General features: G+C 38.0%; 2 protein-coding genes across 5 annotated transcripts in view; one reads left to right on the top strand and one right to left on the bottom strand.

Moving 5' to 3' along the window:
- The window catches only part of LOC126475510 (E3 ubiquitin-protein transferase MAEA), a 51,744-nt gene extending 40,695 nt beyond the window's left edge, over positions 1-11,049 (bottom strand). The window contains exons 1-2 of the mRNA XM_050103426.1: positions 10,774-11,049; positions 10,498-10,683 (exon numbers count right to left, since the gene is read on the bottom strand). Of these exons, the coding sequence (XP_049959383.1) occupies positions 10,498-10,683; positions 10,774-10,812 (225 nt within the window). The 5' untranslated portion in view covers positions 10,813-11,049. The remainder of the gene's footprint in view (positions 1-10,497; positions 10,684-10,773) is intronic.
- The window catches only part of LOC126475509 (C-terminal-binding protein), a 190,945-nt gene continuing 179,189 nt past the window's right edge, over positions 11,030-22,785 (top strand). Inside the window, exon 1 of one of the 4 annotated variants that reach the window (XM_050103425.1) lies at positions 11,030-11,473. The gene's annotated coding sequence lies outside the window, so the exon portion shown is untranslated. Of the gene's footprint in view, positions 11,474-22,186; positions 22,586-22,785 lie in introns of those variants that run through there. The other 3 variants (XM_050103422.1, XM_050103424.1, XM_050103423.1) reach the window with 3 other exon arrangements.

Raw genomic sequence — 22,785 nt, forward strand, 5'->3', positions numbered from 1 at the left:
TGTTACTAGAACATTCCACATCAAAGAAACCAATATTAAAAAGTGTCCTCATACGACCATCTACAAATCTAAAGAAATTTGGTGTGAAGGTTCTATATGGTCTTTAATGGTTATAAACCCAATTTCAGTCCAGTAACTTCAGTGGTTGAATTTTCAGGGCTTTTAAACAGAGGCTACTCATTTTCGCACCACATACAGAGGTGCAAATGCTAGGCTTTTTTAAAAGTTCTAGCAAGCATTTGGTCATTTGCTTTAATAGACATAGGCGACGTTTTATGCTGAATCACTCTGTGGCAAAAATTTGGGATTTAGCCACACCTAAATACAGATACAAGCCTCTAAAGTGGCTAAAAAACTTGGCATGCTATTCTGAGAGCTGAGGTTTGACCGACCCCTGCTACTTTTCATACAATCTAATCACACCAAAGTTTCCTACCTATGACGTCTATATATGGATCAAATTTAATTAACATTGGATGCCTAGATGTAAAGATACGCATGTGTAAAGTTGGCCAAAATTTTTTAAATGCAAATTTTGGGGTATTTTAGGGGGACAATATCTGAACTGTGTCTTGAACATGCTTCTTACCATGCTTTAAAGTCCAAAAGCCATATCGTTTAATTTCTGGATCTTGCATATTGATGGGTAAGAATAGCTATCAAAAGTAGGGAAAATGGATTATTGATAAATACAAAAAATTAATAAAATCTGAAGTTGTTAAATAAAAAAATGTATAATTGTAGTGTCTCTTAACAGTATAAGATTACCCTGAAGCTTAAGAAATGTAGCTATATATAAGAAGTGTTTTTACATTATTTTACAGTACAGAATAGAAATATAATAAAACCTCAGAAAATGCTCTTAAGATCTAGAAAATCACTGCAATGCTATGTTGCTTTAGAACATTTTAACCCTACAATGCATGGTACTGCATATACGCATTGCCACTCAGTTTCCATCGGCATTATAAAATAGCAATATTTTTTAAGGCTGTATCTTCGCAGCTGTGATACATTGGTGAATCACCACTTTCAATTGTTGCTTTCATTATTGGCAATATTCACAGTGTCAGTCTTCCATGCACTGTAATCTTTGGTATTGACATTGTACAATCATAGTGTTGAGTACTGAGTGTGAGTAACCAACAGTCATTGTTGTAGCTGAAGATAAACACTAAAACATTATGTTTCGATGGCCTAATTTGTATATTTTATATACAAACAAGACGGAATCTTCTATGCTTCAAACCCAGATGTTCATCAGCTTTCTAAATTGCTTGTAATAGGTTACGAGGGCTACGCCGAAAGTTTTTAGCAGCCCGTAAACCGTAAGGCGGAGCACAATGGGGTTGTTTTCATTTGAAATAGCGATGTTTTTCAACCTTGGGACGTTCGCGCGCAGCCCGTGGCTAGCGGTGATCCCCCCACAGCGCGGTAAGAAAGCACAGGCAGTGCTGAGTCAGAGACGGAGCAAGATCGAGTTGTCGCGCTGCAACATTCGCGCCACGATTTTTTACGATTATAAAAAGGGTTTTTAAGTGCCAAAGAATGCCATTCTTCTTTGCTGCATGTTTTTGGTGAAGCTTCCCCTTCTAGGGCTGCAGTTGGAAATTGGTTTCACGAGATTTCGAGGGGTCGGCAGTCAATTGAAGATGAACATCGTCTCTGTTGGCCAGCAACAGCTGTGACTCCTGAAAACATTGATGCTATAAGGAAAATGATCAAAGAAGATCCACATCTTACATTTTGCGACACTGGAGGGACCCTAAATACTGAATCTACAGCAGCACAGACCATCGTTCATAATCATTTAGGCCTTACTAAGAGATGTGCCCGTTGGGTGCCACATTCCCTGTCAGCCAAAAGGAGGCGAGAGTGGACTGGTGTAGTTTCATGCTTGAAAACTTCAATGGAGGGAAGTCCCAAGACACCTACAATATCGTCACAGGTGATGAAACATGGGTCTACCATTATGACCCTCAAACGAAGAGACAGTCTTCTGTGTCTTTCCAGGGGAAGAACCACTCACAAAAAATGATGGTGGCTACTTTTTTTACAAAGATCGGGCATCTCACCTCTGTGACCTTTGACACACGTCGTACAGTCAATGTTGACTGGTACGTGAACGACTGTCTTCCAAAAGTCATTACCACATGGAAGTCACAGCGTCCAAAGTCCAAGAGTAGGCACCTTCTGCTGCATCACGACAATGCATCTGTGCATAGGGCTGCCAGAACGATGGACTTTCTGGAGAAGGAAAAGGTGCGAATGTTACCCCATCCCCCCTATTCACCTGACCTGGCCCCCTGTGACTTCTTTCTGTTCCCCAAGACTAGGGAAAAAATTCGAGGGCAGCAGTTTTCATCAGATGAAGAGGCCATTGCAGCATACGAGAGTGCACAAAGTGACATCCCAAAAGAAGCTTGGACTGACACATTTTCTAAGTAGTTTCAGAGAATGGGAAAATGTATACATGCCAATGGAGAGTATTTTGAAAAGTTGTAAACGATTTTTTTGCAAATAATTTTTTTTTCACTCATTCCACTAAAAACTTTCGGCATAGCCCTCGTAATAAACTATTGTATGAAATGAACCAAGAGACCCTTGCACCTGGCTACTTTGGTGGATCAAATGGAGCTGATTGTCGTAAGTCATTACCATTCTATAATGACAAAAGTCAACTACATTCAGTTAAGGAAATGTCACCAATGAATGAGGAGCTTCTGCAGTGTATGTCTGGGCTTGATTTTACTGAAAATGTCCAAATTTGTTCATACCATAATGCCTTGTTGATGACAAAATTTCTGTTCTTGCATAAGGCTTGCTGCAATCCATTTGGTAAAGGAAAACACGTAAACAAGAAGGTTTTAACAGCAGTAACCATGGCAATGTCTGATGGGTTGAAGTTACTGACTAACAAAGTTTTTAAACCTGGTCAGAAAATTTGTACCAAATGTAGACACGAAGTGGCCAAAAACGAATCACCCCACCACAATAAGCAAGAATTACCATCTCCTGAAGACATGGATGTTGTTGATGCTTGCTTTACTGCTAATCCTTATTTATCATCATGTGGAGAGTCACCATTCAAGCTTCATTGAATCAGCAAAAGGGATTCATGGGATACGTTAAGTGCAAAGTACTGAAAGCCCAAGGCAGCATTAATAAGGTAATTTCCACAGCTGCTGGCGTGAGCCACATAGCTATTGCTCAAATGCAAACAGAAGAGTGCCAGAAATGTAAAGATAGGGACATCTTAATTGAAGAACATAAGTTTCAGGCTTCAAGAAATTGCAGTAAAGTTTAAATTTTGACCCTGGCCCCAAATAGCTGGACTATAGAAAAAATGGCTAAGGAATTTGCTGTATCGACTAAAATGGTGAAGAAGTTTAGAAAACTAGAATGGAAGATGGAATTTTGGCAACACCCACAAACCGAAACGGGAAAATGCTCAATGATTAAGTAAAACAAAATGTCCTCACTTGTTTTGGAGATAAGTTTTCTTGTTTATGCCCAGGCTTAAGAGGACTGTGTTGCAGTAAGAATAAATGGGAAACAGATTCAAAAGCAGAAACACCTGCTCCTTTTTAATCTGAATGAAACATTCATTATTTATTGCAAACAACATGGAAATCAACTGAGATTCTCAAAACTGTGTGAGCTTAGATGGAAATAGTGTACTGCAGTTGGTGCTTCAGGTTCACATTGTGTGTGTGTGTGTGTGTGTGTGTGTGTGTGTGTGTGTGTGTGGGCGCGTGCACGCAAAAAATGGTTCAAATGGCTCTGAGCACTATGGGATTTAACATCTGAGGTCATCAGTTCCCTAGAACTTAGAACTAGTCAAACCTAACTAACCTAAGGACATCACACACATCCATACCTGAGGCAGGATTCAAACCTGTGACCGTAGCGGTCACGCGGTTCCAGACTGAAGCACCTAGAACCACTTGGCCACATCAACCGGCTGTGTGTGTGTGTGTGTGTGTGTGTGTGTGTGTGTGTGTGTGTGTGTGTGTGAGCGCGCGCGCGCTGTTCATCAAAATGTCAAATAAATGTTTGCTTCAGAAACATCCTTCCAAGGCAAGTACAAGGTTCTGGGGAAAAACTGTATGCAGTTTGGAATCAAAAGACTTTGCTGCAACAATGTGAGGAATGTCCAGAAAAAATACAACTAGATGCTTTTTTTGAAGATGCTTTTAAAGACAATGACCCTGAAGAAACAATTTAATACAAGAAATGGGTCCATGCTGACAGACATTGGAGATGTGTCAGAGCACTGTTGAAGATTTCATGGAGGCACTGATTTCGAAAATTACTGGTTTAAGACGTCATCACTTTGTAACAAAACACTAAAGTTTATACCTTAAGCAGCTGAAACGAAATATTGCTGAAAATGAATTAATAATATTGATGGATTTTGCTAATAATTATTCATTTGTTGTTCAATATGCCATGCAAGGATTTCATTAGGAGCATAGTCACGCCACATTACATCCATTTGTCATCTATTTTGGTGGCAAAGAATGTCAGACTATTAGCATTTGTATGATAAGCAACTGTCTCTGTCATGATAACCATTGCTGTCCATGCCTTTCAAATGAAGCCACTAGCATATTTAAAGACAAAGATTGCAAACATTAAGAACAGTTATTTCTTTAGTGATGGTTCAACTGTCTAGTATAAGAATTTCAGAAATTTCATCAATTTATGTCTGCATGTAAAGGATTTTGGTACCACTGCTGAATAACATTTTTTTTGGAGCAAGCCATGGTAAATCGCCTTGTGCTAACATTGGGGGAGCAGCAAAAAGACTAGCAGCCCGTGCTAGTTTGCAGGGGTCCCAAATATTGACTCATTGACTCCATACGATTTGTTCAAATTCTGTGATGGTAGTACTCCAGGCATAAAGTTTTTTTTTATGTACCAAAAGAATATTTTGAGAAACAAGATTTGACATGAGACATACAATATCTGGATCAAAGAAAATCATCAGTTTTAGCCAATTAATTGTAATCAGCTCTGAGTAAGCAGAGTTTCCAATGAAGCTACAGCATTCATAGTTAATGCCTTTGAAGCAGATAATGAAATTCCAGCAATCTCAATTGCACGTTAACAACCAGGACAGTATGTTGCACATGGGTTGGAAAAGTGTGTGAAGTTTCACACGAACAACAAGATGTCCTCATCAGCTTTACGCACCCACATGGTTCTGCATGTTCCTTCCACTGGCCAACTGCTAAAGACACCTGCTGGATTCCTGAGCAGCATACTGCCATGACTTTAGAAGCACATTCAACATCATCAGGAAGACAATACAGTTTTCTTCAATCTGTCCTTGACAAAATTCTAGAACTAGTTAATCAAAAATGGAAATGACTAGTCTTTCTGTTTTGCAAATTTGCTGTGTAATGTATTATACTTGTTTTATGGCATATGTTAAAATGATGTTTGGAACTTATATATACTCAAATAAAAAAAAAATTAATTATAGGACTTAATGAGAAAAATATTTCACTTTTCAATCTTCTCGAAGTGTTAAAATAATAATTTTTGAAACATATTCTTACTCATTAATATGCAAGATCTATAAATTAAACAAATGGCTTTGAAAGCTTAAAGCATGCTCTTTCCAGCTGTGAGAAGACAAAAATAAGGATTGAACAAGACACAATTGAGATATTGCCCCCCCCCCCCCAAAATACCCAAAAATTTGCATCTAGAAAATTTTGGCCAACTTTGCAGATGTGTATCTTTTCATCTAGGCATCCAGTGTTAGGCTAATTAAATTCGATCCATATATAGACACCCTAGGTAGGTACAACCCTCTGAAGTTTTGGTGTGATTGGTTTATATGAAAAGTAGCAGTGGTTGGTAAAACCCTGTCTCCCAGAATAGCACACCAAATCTGCATTTAGGTGTGGCTAAATCCCAAACTCTTGCCACAGTGTGTTTCAGTATAAAACGTTGTCTATGTATATTAAAGCAAATGATCTAATGCTTGCTAGAACTTTTAAAAAAGCCTAGCAAACTTGGCAAATTTGCATCTCCATATGTGGTGCGAAAATGAGTAGCCTCTGTTTAAAAGCCTCAAAAAAATTCAACCACTGAATATACTGGACTGAAATTGGGTTTATGATCACCAAAGACCATATAGAATCTTCACACCAAATTTCATTAGATTTGGAGATAGTCGAGTGGGGACCCTTTGTCCCCTTGACATGGAATGACCCTAATGATAAATCATATGTATAGTATTTAACAATCAGTTTCTGAATATAGCTGGTGAATCAAACAAAAACTTAGTTTCTACAGTGAATCATATCTCTCCTGGAAAATGTCTTTCCGAGACATATTTGAAATACTCCTCCATCATACTGACATAGGGGAGATTGAGTCAATAATTAATTACTGAAACACTGAAGACTAAGAACTCTCATGGATATGATGGAGTATCTAGCCAAATACTAAAGTAATGCACTGCACATGTTAGACCTGTGCTTAAGTATATTTGTAATTTTTCCTTTAGGAATCATCAGTTTCCTGAATGATTAAAGCACTTAGTTATAGAGTCACTTTATAAATAGGAAGAAAGGGATAATGTAGACAATTTTGGATGTTTTTCTAAACTATCAGTGTTTGCTAAAGTTGACAAGGCCATGGATATAGATAACTGATCATTTAATTTCACATAATTTACTGCAAAATGTACAGTTTGGTTTTAAAAGTGGTCTAACAACTGAAAATGCTATATTCCCTTTTCTCTGTGAGAAACTGGATGGATTAAACAAAAGGTTTCAAATGCTAGGCAATTTTTTTGATTTAACTACGACATATGATTGTGTTTATCACAAAACATTACTCCAGAAGTCGGACCATTATGAAATATGGTGAGTAATCCACAATTGGTTCATCTGTTACTTTAAGAACAGACAGCAAAATGTCATTCTCCACAGTACTGAGAATGGCTATAATGGGGGTCCAAATAGGGCACAGTTAGAAGGGTAATATCTCAGGGATCAGTAATGGGGCCACTCCTGTTCCTTATCTATATAAATAATATTCCTTCTAGCATTACAAGTGAGTCTAAAATATTTCTGTTTGCTGGCAATACTAGCTTGGTAGTAAAGGATGTTGTGTGTAACATTGGCACTGTTTTAAATAGTGCTGTTCAAGAGAAGTTTTTAGCTTGCAGAAAATAAACGAACACTAAATCAGACTAATACTCAGTTTTCATAGCTTCTAACACACAATGCAATGAGATGTGACATTCTAATTACACAGAATAGGCAAGTGATTAGTCAGACTTGACAGTTCAAATTTCTAAGTATATTTGTGGTAAGCTCATGTTCAGGATATTGTTCAAAGACTTAATGCTACCATTTTCACTGTTATAACAGTATTCGAAGTAAATGATAATTCGACACGAAAAGTAGTCTATTTTGCTTTTTTCAGTCATTTACGACATATTGTACAATATTTTGGGGTAACTTTTCCCATTCTCAAAGCATATTGCCTCAAAAACGGACAGTTCAGGCAATAAGTGTCTTGTCAACCCGTGTTCAGGTATACTGACAGTGGCCTCTCAATATATATTTCTTTAATGTTTAACAATATTAGTTTATTATCAAGAATTAGGAGCTTTCACCAGCTTAATACTAGGCAGAAATCCAATCTGCATTTGGAATGCACCTCCTTCACTCTTGTGTGGAAAGGCGCACAGTGTTCTGCTCCATCCATTTTCAGTAAGCTATCACAAAAATAAAAAATCTTAGCAGTAATCCACGTGCTTTCAAATTCAATCTGACGAGTTTCCTCATGGATCACTTCTATTCTGTGAGGGAGTGCCTTGAAAAAATAATTCCTATATTACAGTATTGAATTTGTTTATATAAACTTATAGCTTGTCTTCTTTGGATTTGTAAAAATTTTATCTATTATTACTTTCCTGTTGTAATTTCATGTACTGACTCATTCCACAACAATGAAGATTTGCTCCTCAGTTTGGCCCTATGGAACTAGACATGTAAAAAAGAGGTTGCTTACAAAAGCCTGCTTTGGCAATTTCTTGTGTACTGACCAATGATCTTTTTGGAAAGATCGGTATTTCAGTCACCACAGAGGTGTCTATGCTTGATAAAATAATTTTTTGATTTGTTTATTGTCCAGCAAAACCATATAAAATTTCGAACAGAAATTATGGATTTTGGCTTCACATCATTGTAGATAGTAGTAGCCTAGTTCATTCAAATGTGCAAAGAGAAAATGTTTTTTGTTTTTTTTACTAAATAACAGATGATATTTCACAGAAATAATTGTCAACCTACAGTGATTACAAAAAAGGTGTTCCACATTGCAGAGAGTCTTACTCAGAAAATCCCCAGAGTTAAGAAACATTACTTCCTCCCACGTGCATCTTGAGAAATGACTATGATGGGAAAATCAGAGAAATTTGAGCTTGTAAACTTGTTGCCAATCTCTCTCCCTGTATAATACTAGTGAATGGAAAGGAAAGGGAAAGGTGATTTTGGTCTCCTCCGGCACACACCCCACTATGCATGGCATACAAACGTTAATATAGATTTTAATATGCTAGGAAAACCTTTATGATGTTATTAGAACCTTCCTTAATTGTTTATTATTTCAGATACTGTGTGAGCATCTGAGAAAGTTACTGATCTAAATATAAAGTGGTGATGCAGGAATTAAATAAATAATAGACTGACTGTGGTAGATACTGTAATATGAATACTAAATTACTGCAAATGGATCTAACTTGCTACAACAAACTCCAGTATGGAACAAGTAAGAATGGGCAATGAAGAGGCTTCTCAATTGGAAATTTCAATGTTTGACTTCGCTGATTATTTGATGGAAATTATTGGGTGAATTAATTTCTTTATTACAACAATTCGGAAACAGTGACAAGATGCATTGTCTTTTGTTACACTTAATCAACAAGATGTTTTACTACAACAGGTAACTATTGTTACTCACTATCCAATTCAATATCATTTGTTTTACCTTTCAATTTGTTTTTTTCTTCAAAGACATTTTTGATTCATTTGAAGATACTTTTGGATCCTCATGTTTCGCGACACATCACCGACTACATATGAAGAAAATGCAAAGGGAATGCACGAGAGCATGCACTAATCCAAGTCGCATCTTTAGATCTAGAACAGTATGGTGCGGGGGGGAAAAGAAAACTTTGATGGCTTTGTTAAATCAAATACAGCATCTACCGCTTTTAACTTTCACTTAGTTAAGACTTAAGACAAGTATTTCATTCACAGAACTGTGGATTTTAAAAGGCAGTCGAAATGCTCCTCTTAAAAACTACATACAACACAATTCAAAATTACTTTGAGAACTTGTAGTAGGAATCAACAAATGAAAAAAAGATTAACACTAGTGCATAATACTAATGTCTCGCCATTTTTCCTGAGTTCAACACCTTACTAATCATGAGATGATGCGGAATTCGTTTTTCAGACAGGCAGAGGGTAAACATGGAGACTTAACACAGGTGTGGCAAATATGGTTGCCATTCTCAACTCATGTACTAGTGCGCATAGTTGTGGTCAGTAAGAAGCATTATGGAAATAAGCGGACAGTGTATAATTATTATTTATGTTATTATTTAAAGTTGTTCCTACTATGTAAAAACAGAAGATAATTGTATGTTAGGTGTAACCTTCTGGGATAGCGAACTTCAGATTTGGAAGGATGGAAGCTCATGCTCTATCTAGCCACCTGATTTGAGTTTTCCTGAATCACATCACGCAAATGCTTGAGTGGGTCATTCAATAGCACTACAGCCAAACATGTCCAAAACTGTCCTCATTAAGCATGTGTGTATATTCATATGTCTGTGTATATGACTTATGGTTTTCTTTGTGTTAAGCTGAAAAATACTACTACACTATAAAATCGTCGTTGGACTAACCAATTCAACAAAATTTATATATAACCCCTGCATAATATGTTTCAGAGAAGATGAAGCATGTAAAATGTATGATAAATATGATGTGCAGTGGGCCCTATATTACATGGATGAGACAAAATAACATATTGATATACTGTTCATTATTTGGGTTTTTAAACTCTAGTACTACACTGCTACGTAAATCTTTAACTGATAACCAGTAATAAGGAATAACTTATAAGCAAGATGGTATTGTGATTTTATTAACGTGTACGTATTCGACGCAAACAAGAGCAAATGAACGTGTAGATAGGAAGATTTGGGCAGACAGTGGCAACAGTTGTGACACTTTACCTATGATGTTATGAAATTATTTGTCAGTTACGAGAATTTCTGGCAAATATCCAAAAAGCCATAACTTATGTTTTTATTTAAAATGCCGGGTAAATCTTATTGATTATCAATAACTTAAAATGCTTATACATATTTTAACTTCACAGATCAGGTACGCTCTCAAATGCGGCACGCCAGAATGGGGGACATTACAAACAGAGTAACTCATTAGTATTTACTTTCCGTTTCAGCACTTGAAGTCTTTCAACCATTCCTCCCAGAAGTCTGCTGATATCGTTTGCACCAACAACCTCCTCCTGTAGACCTTTTTCTAACTCTGACGCTGCTGCCTGCACATGGGAGACCTCACGATCCAACTGTTTTTGAGCCGCTCTGAACTTCTTGTTCAGTAATTCATACGGAACCTGTCACATGATGCAAAGCAGAATATATTGGAAGGTTCCGACATAGGTATTCAATACTTGCTACAATCCAATATGATGATAATCTTTTACCTTCAGTGTAGGATGTTCTAATGACTTTACATCTGCCATCTCTGAAAAGGGAGTTCAAATGGGTACAGAAACGTTACTAAAACTCGAATCCGCAAGGTGTAAGTATAATGTCAAAAGTTTCCCATCTTTCAGCTGATTCTTTAACAAAGATTGTACACATCCCATAGTTTTGACATGCGTACCATCTTAGTTTCTCGAGTGCTTCCATAGAGGTCTCTGTGCCGTAAGGGCAACATTTATTTACGTACACATCTGTCTTGATATTTTCTCTTTAGAGTGTTTTTATCGTCCCTAGGTGATAATCATTAATTTTGAAAGCATTGCCGCTCTTTATGTTGTACGTGTAGCGCATAATGAATCGTTACTGTTTATAACAAAACAACACGAGCAAGGATCTCAGTTCTCGGTGAAATCTCGTTTGGCTGGTCCTTGTACGAGACTTCGCGAGATTGGACACCATTTTAGTAAAGTGGGGAGGCGATACTTCCCTCGCGTTTTGTGTATGTTCTTATTTATGTTGTACGTTAAGGCTCGTGAGTTGCTTCTGGTGCGAATATAACAGTTTCAACGAAATATTTGTGTAGAAGTGGACTCTTGTGCAAGAATAGTGTTAGTTATCAGTGAGTAATTTAGGTGACGAATTTTATACGTTGAAGATACAAAGCAGCGTGGTCAGTCTTTGTTTCTGTCAAGCTGTAAGGTAAGTTTGGCAACTTAAGGTGTAATAAATATTGGTAACACAGCAGTTTAGTTTTTTACTTTCTCACTTGTCGGTCACAAAGCGAATTGGTTCCAAACTGGAACAGTATGGCTAGAGTAAAGGAACCAGCAACATCTAAACGCTTAGCCATATTCGCAGTTGCCTGCTGGTGATAAAAGTTAACAGTGGACTGAAATACTATGCCTACGGCAACAAATGCAAATTAACGGTTTACATTTTGCTGCAACTTATTAAGATAATTGTATTTGCTACTCATTCCATTATCGAATGAAGTCTGGTTTCTTTGTTTTACACGTAGCGCCGTCCTGATTTATTGCTGTGTTCTGGTTCTTTAGCCATAATGTAGACAGATGTCAGTTACGTGTTTTCATAATAGTGCTTTCATAAATTTCAAGCCCTTACGCTCCTTTTTGTGTGCCTGTAGTATAGGCCTACATAAGTTTTGGATTTCTGGTGTATTTGGAAGAAAAGCGAAATACGAGAATTTTGTGATTTTAAAGTGAAGTGCGTGTTGTACAAATTAGTGTTGGTATGGTAAATAGGTTAAAACCGCAAATACTAACAGCGGATATACATATTGTAGTAAAAGTCATGTATGCATAAAATTCGTCCTGTGAGTGAAGCAACGAAAAGTATGGTGCAAGAGACCGTTCACTCAATGCGTTAGGTTTTCAAGTTTTTTTTGGAAGTAACGTTGTTTTCGAAAAAGCTTATGGAACGCATGCTATAACGACCAGTTCTGACTCAAATTGATTGAACAGCTGACACGAAGTGTAGAACTATTTCAGCTGATTCTTTTTTATTTTTTATTTTTTTTTTGTTTGTTTACCTTTTAAACAGGGGTGGAGGCTACGATTCATGGATGCTATGCATTGGAGACGTGTTTATTCCAGTCGCTGTACCCTGTGTTTGGGTCATTAGCGACATAGTGTTTTACTCATGATTGAACGATTGCAATGTTAGATTCTATAAACAGGCACGTTTTGCTGGGTGGTGTTTCCATAATAAACTGAAAACAGCCTATCGTTTTTCAGATAAGATTGGGAAATGTGGCATAGTGATACGCAAATTAAAACAGCGGTCTCATTGCCAAGGAATAGCGAGCTGAAAACTCCACTTATGAATCGTCTACGCTAGTTTCCATTTAAGGATGAAATGAAGTTTTAATTATTACAAATAGAGTACGTCCAATTATAAATTTAGTTTCACAATTTTCTGTGATCCAGATGAGAGCGTTGAATAAGTGAGCTGTGTAGTGTAGTAACCCTCACTAATGTGCCATTAATCCTATATTTTCTGATAAACTTTTCTTGTACTGTTGTCTTCATAAGTTTTGTAAATTGCAATCCTGTGGTGGTGTTTCGATTTTGTTACAGACGATTAGTTTCTTTTTATGTACTCCGAAATTTATTGCTTTCATTTTCATACAAAGTAAGCATCACAAAAGTGTCATGTACTCTGTTTTTCGTCTTTATGTATGTGTTTCCCCTGTGGTTTATTTAATGCTTGAGTTGCGTGTGCTAGTTACCTGATTATAATCTTTAACTTCACTGAGTCCTGATAAGCATACAATTGGGACTTTGACAGGTATTCCCTCTCGCTGCCACAGAACGAAGCATTTTTGTTTAGTAAACAAACAGTGACGGAAGCACTGCAAGAGAGGCGTGTAAGACACGATATGCACTATTAACTATTCTGATGGATAGAATCGTTTTGTAAACGTTTCAGTACTGGGAAATATCACAAATATTAACTTAGATTATGTTGCTGAAATCAGTGGGATGAGTTATGGTAGGAAGCACTGTGGCCCATGCAGATTTGCTGTAGGTGTAATTATCCTTTTGGGCTGCATAATTTTGAAAAGCAGTTGATGTATTTCAGACTTTTTTGGTCTAGGCACAGCGGAATTCATGTAACGTTGCATCTTGGTTTTTCCATCAACCGCTTCGACGTGTCAATATTTATCCAATCGTATTGGAAACTTTGTCAGGATCGCATGTCCCCTTCCGGAGGGATCGGCGGTTACATACGAGTACACGTCACTATCAAGTGGTAGTAGGTAGCACTAACTAAAACGATGTCTAAGATATCGTCATAGTTTTCAGGCAGAGGCAATTGAGTTACGTTATATGCATTGGGCCATGTACACGTATTGAAAGCTCGAACATTTATAGCGGTTCTTAGAATATTCGAGTTGCTTAGAAACTTGAATTTACCACTTCTTGTAACTTTTGACATCCTCACTAATGTGTAAAAGTTGGACAAGCCAGTATTTTCATACTTAACCAAAGAACATTTTTAAACCACATTTGAACATGTCTTTGGCAGCAGCCCCTTCCGTAATCAAAACCGCATTGACTAGTGTTTTTGCCCCTTTAAGACTTTCTATTATCGTCTTTCCGCAAATATAAACGTTACAGCCAGACTCACCGTAATTTACGGTAAAATATTAATCTGTGCCTTATGCAGCCTTTTAATTCTGAATTTTTGTCCGCTTAACCTTGTCGAGTCAGTCTCTTACGAATGATCAAAGCTATCGAGTCAAGCTGCCGTGGGGCGTGCACTCTAGCTGCACCGCGGAGCACGTGCTGTATTGCCAGTGACGAGGCAGCGCTGCGTGCCACAGGGAAGACAAAGCACGGCGGAGGAGGCCGCACAGACGGGTGAGTAGGTCCCCCACCCAGCTGCCATTCGGGTCTGCGAGTCAGCACGATCTTTTCCGTGCGAAAACGCGCCAAACGGCTGCAAGAGTCAGCGCACCTCAAGCTGTGGCTGCTCACTTGCATGTTCATCTGTAGTATTGTGATTACGACATGCTTAAGCTCTTTGCCTAGACACATGATTGTGTTATAAAAGGGCCGTGAAATGTGCAAGTAGTTTCTTGGGAGTACGTTTTAAGTGAAGTGATTTGGTTACAGTATTTTTCCATTTCCTTTGTTATGTGTGTAATTGAATGCAACTACCACAGTATATACTATTCATTATTCTCTTCAGATTTGCTTCCCATAACTTGATCCGACGACACTTCGGCAAGGATAATCCGATAATTGGGAAGTAGCACGCTAATTATGTTGCCATAAATAATTGTGCCTGAATGGAAAGCGCTAATAAAAAGTGGAAGAGGCAAATAACACCAATCAAACCTGTCTGCCTTCGACTTCTCTGAAGGGGCTTATCTACTGCAGAATACTGTTTACTTTGTTTTGCAGCTCACTGTTTTAGGAACTGCGGCCGCGATTTATGCTGATAACGCCCCTGAAACAGTTGTGTTGCCACTGCTAGTTACCTTTCCAAGACCTGAAACTCGGCACTAAATTGTATGGTGTCACAGTACGGTTTCTGCGCGGTAACTTCATCTAACAATTCCCCTTACCATTTCGTGGATGTAGTATCGAAGTAGTACTTTCACACATTTCGTTTCTGTACACAACTTTGGAGATGAAGAACCAACACGAACGTTAGAATAGGTAATTCAGGTTTCAGTGTTCCCTATCCCGCAGTGTAAAAGGAAAGTGGTTGGTGCTAAAAGATCTTGATAATCAAATTTCGGACGTAGCTGCGACATTTAGTGCAGGCTACATTCTTTCGCGAATTCCCAGCGAGTGCAAAATGGGTTAAAAATGTTTGGAGGCCTTCAGCGTTCTTTGGGTTGTGCAATATTTTAAAGAAAAACTGGTTTTCAGAATTTAAGTTTGATTACCGCGAACTACCAACAAATAAACTCTCATAACGTTCTTCTAAATTCACTGTCAGTGAATGGCTGTTTGATAGAAAGTTTGCAAAAAATATTTCTCGAAAAGGTCTTTGAATAGTTAGTCCAGATGTTGAATTGGAGTGTCATTGACAGAAGGATGGACACCACTGCACGTCATCTTTATTGATTATTCTTACCATGTCTGTGAATTTGGAGATCGCTAACAAAGTGTCTGTTCTATGTGCAGTATCCAAGTAATGTAGTGTGCGCCCTAGATTTTCATAAAAAAATAGTCATTAACGCAGAAATTGTTTGATAGCTTTACGTGCCGCTTTACTTGATGAATCTTTGGGGTTTGGCTTTTTCAGGCATGTAACCAGCAATTCTAAGTTGTTGAACTTCGGTGACTTCAGATGTATTTACTTCAGTTAGGTACTGTATGTATTATCAAGAATCCTGCAGTGCGCCCTATATTGTCAAAAATGGAGTTGCATGCCCGCCTATTTGTTGGGACAGAAGAACTGACAAACGCCCTGGCTATTCAGTGTCCTTTATATGGCTTGAAGTTAGTGCTACAAAATATGATTAATAATTGTAGTACTATCCTAGACAGAAGGATCTGATTACTTTATAAGGTTGGATAAGTATTTACTCTCAGAAACCAAGGAAAGGTGGTCAAATGGCAAAGATTGCCCCAGGATTAGAACTTGAGATTGGATGTGGACTCGATATGAATAAGATACATAGTATGTGAACGGATCAACAGATGGTGTGCGCCTGTGTTCTTGGTAGTCCTCAACAAAGTGATGCCGTTTAACGCGGAGTGTTATATGCGTTATCTCAATTAGTTTTACATGACTGAAGTCTTACAGTACTTCGAAAAGATTTGACTTTAATTTTTAAGGTTATGTGAGTATGTATGCATTATTTTTCAGAATGGCATCATCAAAGTCATTATTAACAGATGAGGAGTTCGAAAGAATAGTGCATGATCCTGCATTTTTGCAATCTGATGAGAAGAGCACAGCAGATGAGGATGAATTTATGCTAATTGATCATGATTCCACCTCTGAGGTTATGTCAGAAAGTAGTTGTGAAGAATCAGGTGAAGAGGCGTGTAAGAGGCCGTCTGCTGACAAAGTGTTAAAAGTGGTTAAACGAAGCTCTCCTACAACTCATATACCTGTGCTCAAAATGTAGTTAGTTGCCTTCCAGGCATTAGACACGAAGCAAAAACACTTGTTTCAACTGACATATTACCTGCTTGGAAATTGTTCATTACCAAAGATTTGTTAAAACTAATACTCGTCAATACAAATACAGAGCTCCTCAACGACCATTCATAAAGCCGCTAAATATACTAGAACTGAGAGCACTTCTAGGTCTGCTTTATTTATCTGGAGTAGTGAAATCTAAACATGAAAATGCTGTTGGATTTTTTATTAATGATGGAACTGGTTGTGGTGTGTTTTGAGTCACTATGAGTGTTCAGATTTTTATTTATTTTGTCTTGTGTGCATTTCAATTGTATTACTACAGGAGATGCTAAGAAGGTTGATGACAGACTTGCAGCTATTAGAGATGTCAGGGAACTCTTTATAGACTAATGTCAAAAGTATTATACTCCAGGAGCGAACATAACAATCGATGAAATGTTAGTACCCGTTTCTGGTAGGTGCAAATTTCACATGAATATGCCTAAGAAGGCAGCCAAATACAGCCTCAAAGTTATGTGCCTTTGTGTTTCATTTCACGAACATTCTATTTATGCACTGCATTTGTCTACACAGGAAAAGGGACAAATAGAAGTCTATTATCAATTCCAACACAGGATGTTTTGAAATTAATAACACCAATTGAGGGAAGCAACAGAAATAAGACAGTAGATAATTGGTTCAAGTCACTTGAACTCTTGTGATCTACTGGAAGCCAATAAGTTGACTGTCTGAGGCACTCTAAAGCTAAATAAACCACATATCCCAGAAGAATTCAAACCAAACAGAAAGCGCCCAGTAGAATCTGCATTATTTGGGCACAACAAAGGAAAATCAAATTGTTCGTATGTTCCTCAGAAAGGTTGAGCTGTTGTGTCGCTTTCATCTATGCACCACAATCATAAAATTAGTACTCAAAAGAGAGAACCTGAAATGATCATTGATTTCAATGCTACAAGAGCAGGACTGGACGCAGTGGACCAAATGTGCACCAACTATTCGGTACCATGGCAAATACGCAGATGGCCAATGTCTGCATTTTATGCCATTTTAAACATAGTGGGAGTCAATGCTGCTGTTGTACTTCAGTGCACCAAACAACTTGATCAAAACTGTTCATTTAAAAAGACGAGTATTGCTACAGAGGCTTGCAATGGATTTAGTAAAAACTCCATACATAATGCTGAGATTTCCTGCCCCTTCCTCATGAACTGAGAGACGTTGTTAAACTTGATGGTACTTATCTTGTCTCAACATATTCAGAGCCAGAACACATGAGGAAAGCAAGATGCTACATGTGTGCAAGGAATGCGGGCACAAAAACCAAAATAGTGTGTGAAAAATGCTCAAAACATGTTTGTCCTAAGCATAGATTTTCAGTGTGCCAAAATAGTTTGTAATCTTATCTAAAATGCAAAAAAAGGTTTATAATATTCAGTAATGAAAGTGCAATTCAAAATAAAATTTCTTTAAATTACAGTTTTAACTAATTGGGGTACTTGGAGACCCCACAAGAGCATTAGTAGTTAAGGGTAAATGGTTATTGTGAATACTGGAGAAGAATGGGAGCAAACTTTTAAAGTTTTCTTTGAACACATAACAGTAGAAAATCAGTTCTTTCAGCGATATCTGCATGTGGAAAGTCAATGAGCTTAAATGAAAGTAATTGTCTTCATAGACGGTTGCAAATACGCCAAACAAAGTTTAGGTCGACATGCTGGACTGCCGAGATAAATAAGAACCAGTTGAGATTCTCTGTTATGGACGCCATTGTTTTAAATGGTTTATTGTCACCTATAAAAGAAATTTGTATGACGAAAATGTTGATGTCTCTCGTCATTCTGCTGTGAAATTTCTTGATGCTGAAAAACAGCTGTGGAAAACACGTCAGATTATTAGTTACAGTACATATGTAGACGAGTCAGAATATGCCCCAGATAGAGCTTGGACTTAGTGCTGTACATTTTATACTAGTGTACTTGACTTGCATTAGCACTATGTGAATAACAGGTGTATATGTATTAGTGATTTGTGGAAGGACTTTATTCTAAGGAAAAATACTGGTTCGTTATTACTGTCTCTCTTTGTAGTTACAGCATACCATATTGTTGCCTGAATTAGATTCCTCAAACTGGAAAAGGAAGCACCTGGTCTATCATTTACTAAGAGTTCTGTCCCCATCTTCTTCTTATAACGTGGTCCATCCTAGGGAGTATTACACATCTTAAACTGTTCGGCACGTTCGGAAAGGAAGAGCATTCATTTTCAGAAACAGACTGCATAAAATATCCAAATTTTCATGTCAAGTTTCAACTTTTATGATTTACATTACTGAATTCTATAAAACCACCTTTGGAACAGATGAAATGTGATGGCCACCACATTTTTGAGTGAAAAAGGATCTAGTTCCCCACTCTCTCAAATACCTCGGGATGAATGCTGGACTTTGTAATTGATCAACACTATTTTACTCTCGTTTTAGCTAGTTTAATTCAGTTCAACATTTTTAGTATTGCAGATATGAAATGAGATCTGTAATTCCTATTTTCATCTGGTATATCTTAACTGCCTCCCCAAAAATGATGGTCAAACGAGGTACTCGATCCTCTCGTAATCTGGAATCAGATGAATCGGTAATTGGAGCATGAGCTTGAATGGTGAGCTGTCATGCCACTTCTGTAGGACAGTATACTTAGATTTTATTACCTGCTGGCATTTGAACCAGCTGATGGCTTTGTTGATTTTTGCAAAAGATGGTGCAGTATATTGATTTTTTAAATTAAAGGAGCAGTGTTAAAGTTGTCTAAATATGCCTTCAAATTAATACCAAGCCAAGTAGTTCCTATGCCTTTGATTCTTAAAACAAGTGTCATTATCCTCTTCAGACCCGTAGCAGCACACACAATGACATGAAAAGAAACTGGTTTTTTATTGCCTTAGAGATATAGGAAATAAGATGGCTGTTCAACCAAAATATCCAGTGTGTCTTATGCCATGCACTTCAGTTACTACTGTTGCATGAAATTTACAGAAGCAATTTCTATTAGTGTTAAAAGAAAGGAACATTTTACATGAAATCTCACAGCTGTCAATGAGTTGTAGTCTGTCAGCACTTTTGATCTGCTTTTTTTTTTCTTTTACATATTTTCAGGCAATTTCTTTAACATTTTCTTGCAGCCATATGTGGTGTTGGTGCTACTTTTCCATTTTGGTTTTTCGGCGGCTTCAGTTTAAAGTCTCTTCATCGGAATTTCTCTCAACTGGAGGAACAGCTTTTCTGATTAGACAACAATCTGCCACATCCATTCTGAAATAGTAGCGGTAGCCAAGAACATCTTTCTTCCACAGACCACTACTGACATAAGATGCATCTGTCCTGTATTACAGCCAGGAAGCAGTCAGGCAAAAATCAAAGAAATGAAAAATTGTTCTTCTTGTCAATTTCTTCTTTTGGTTTTAATGGTGCAGTTATTAATTACTTATTGTAACATATTAGTGCCTCCCATGTTAGTGTAGTATTCAGATACACTGGGTGGATGGTCTTTCCACATATTTCTTCTCCTTTATGCACCGTCACATAAATTTATCTTTAGGCTCGAAAGCAAATTAAGTTGAAGCAAGATATATCACTCTATTATCAAACTGCTGAATTATGGCATTTTGTCATTGTGCCAAACTACCTGAGCTTGGTTGCCCCTTCCAGCACACGTTGTAGCAAAATATGTTGAAAACAATATCAGTTTTGGTATTTGATTGTATGTAATAGTACCTGTTGCTTTAATTTTTCCCTCCAGTAATTCATCAAGTTATTGGATCAAGGCAAGATATCTGTTAATAAAAACAAATGACACTGCAGGAACTGTCGCATTGCTTCAACACCGTCCATGTTTTGGGGAACAGACTTAATTGTGACTGCAAAAGATGTTTCTTTCCTCACATAGTTAAATCCAAGAGACACCATTCTGAGACGCTATTACAAAAATCTTTATTCCAAAATGATTTGATTCCACTTTGATGTACTGTCTCATAGCAATATGCTCATGAAAGGGAATCATTTGTTTGTCAGTACAAATGTTTGGAGTGTGGGGTCTTCAACATTTGTTTCAAATGGTATTTAGCATAGGCTCCACTTCCAGAAGCAATCAGATTATCCATCCTGTGGGGACACAGTATTAATAACCACCTTCAGATTGATCTGAAGAAGGAAGAACCTCTTTCTGATAATGCCGGCTACATTGACAATTCTGGTTCCTGGAACCCTAAACATTTTCAAACTAGGATAACACATGTGTAAATTGCAACATACAAAGTAATGTTTTCGCTTCCCCCAAATCGGTATCTGTCTTTTTTTTTTTTTTCTTTCTAGCATTCTATACATTCTAAATTAGTAAACTCTACAAATTTTACAAAAAAATTGTGATTTACATGATCTGGAAAGTATTCATATTGCTCATGAATATCGTAGTTCGACACTATCGGATGTGGTGCAACAATTTGTGTTGGCTACAGTGTTAGAAAAGACCAATATCTACAGACCTTTATCTCAACAGTGTAGTTCCTCATTATTACATAAATTTTGTGAGAAGAGTTCCAACTTACGCATCCATGTACCTGTAAGGCTCCTGCTCATTTCTTCTCCCCACTGGTTAAAAATCTCGCTACAAATGACTGAAGTTTCCCTAGAACAGTTACTAGTTTCCTGAACCATTCAAGAATTTATTTCAAATTCGCTGTTTCTATCCTTGAACTTAAAATAAGACAGTTCTGCTTCTATTAAGAGTCGAAATTTGATTGTCTTTGTGTCCTACAAGTGAACAAAACACCAGTCTCTTTTGCGAATATTGTTTATGCTGGAATGTTAAAACGTAGTTTTCATCTATGAATTCGACGTATTTCAATCTTCCAACACAACTGGCGTCCAGCGTACATGAGTCAAACTTAATAAATGGCATCCACTTTCAAAACTAGATAAATCAAATTTCTCAGTTTTTACTGGCAACGTGGAGCAGTTTGCACACTCCACTTTGCACTGACCTGACGGCTACTGACAGTGGTAACGTTTGCAACAATTACCATTCGCGTTCTACATGAATTGCTGCTCGTGAATTAGTTTGATCCCGAGACAAATATGCACTCTTGAGTTGTTGAAAGTGAAGTGTTACATAATTATGTGATACCTAGGAACGAAGAGAGAATCTATCGAACGGTAAAACACTTTTCATGTTTCCACAGTGTGTAGTTTCAACTGTGACGCGCTACAAAAATTTTAATTTTCCTACCCCTCTGCACGCTGCTTCAGGAAGTTATCGCTATGTACTCCTATTTTCTACGATTAAGAAACCGAGCCGGTGTATCATCTCAAAGGACTTTGGTAACGAAGAATTTCTCCTAGAGACTTTTTTCAAATTGACATTATCCGCCTCCCTCCCTCCCTCCCTCATGCTGACAACTTGAGGGGGGGGGGGGGGGGGTTGGTTCTATACTCACGTATAAAATTAACTTTGTCGTTACTAACTGCTCGGAGGTAGAACATGCTCACTAATGATCAGTGGTAGCGTGAAAGGCATTAGCCGGCGTGTTAAGTCATGTAGAAGTACAGTGAAGCATCAGTTTTCCCCCGTCACAGACTATAATCAAGTCTTGACGCTATGCTAAAATTTCGCGCGGCTAACCGCAGCGCACAAGCTTCGCGTCGCGACGGTTTTATATGGTTCGTCACAGTTGGCAGCAGTGCTAGGAGGACCGTCCGCCATGTCGTCGGTCTGGCCTTGCGAGGCCATGTGTTACTGCGAGACGAGCCACCCGCGCGTCGTGCAGTGCTCGGCCCGCTATTTGTGAGTGGAAGATTTGACGCGGATGCTGTGCCGTAATGGCCGGTGACTTGTGAAACCGCGACTCGGCGATTCCGCCGATTTACCGATGTGACGTATACGTGACCCGGAAAGTACGGTCGGGGGAGCTTGACGTGCGTCGTTTCCTTTGTTTACTCGTCCATTCGCCCGCGTCCCCGTCTTTTCGTACCAGAGTAATCACCGTGTGGAAAGTGTCGCTGTGCGTGTGATTGGTTCTGTTTCGGTACTAATAAAATCTAGTAAGAAACTTAACGAGACTTGGGACAAAGTTGGTTTAAATGCTGCCGAAAATCATAAACCTTCTGTTGGCGCAAGAAACCAGGTGACCGAAGTAAATATAACATAGCGTTAGATAAGATTTCAAAAGCAGTGGCTTGTGTTTTGCAAAGTAGCGTGTACCTAACGCTAGAGGTGCCTGTTGTGATATGCGAGGAAGGGTGTCAGCTTATCACAAATAATACATTTACTGTAAACGTAGTGTTGGGAAGGAATACTGTCATGAATACTTTAATTCATACCCTCCCGTTACTG

This window comes from Schistocerca serialis, chromosome 4 (genome assembly GCF_023864345.2).
Source record: "Schistocerca serialis cubense isolate TAMUIC-IGC-003099 chromosome 4, iqSchSeri2.2, whole genome shotgun sequence".
Taxonomy (NCBI): Eukaryota; Metazoa; Arthropoda; class Insecta; order Orthoptera; family Acrididae; genus Schistocerca; species Schistocerca serialis.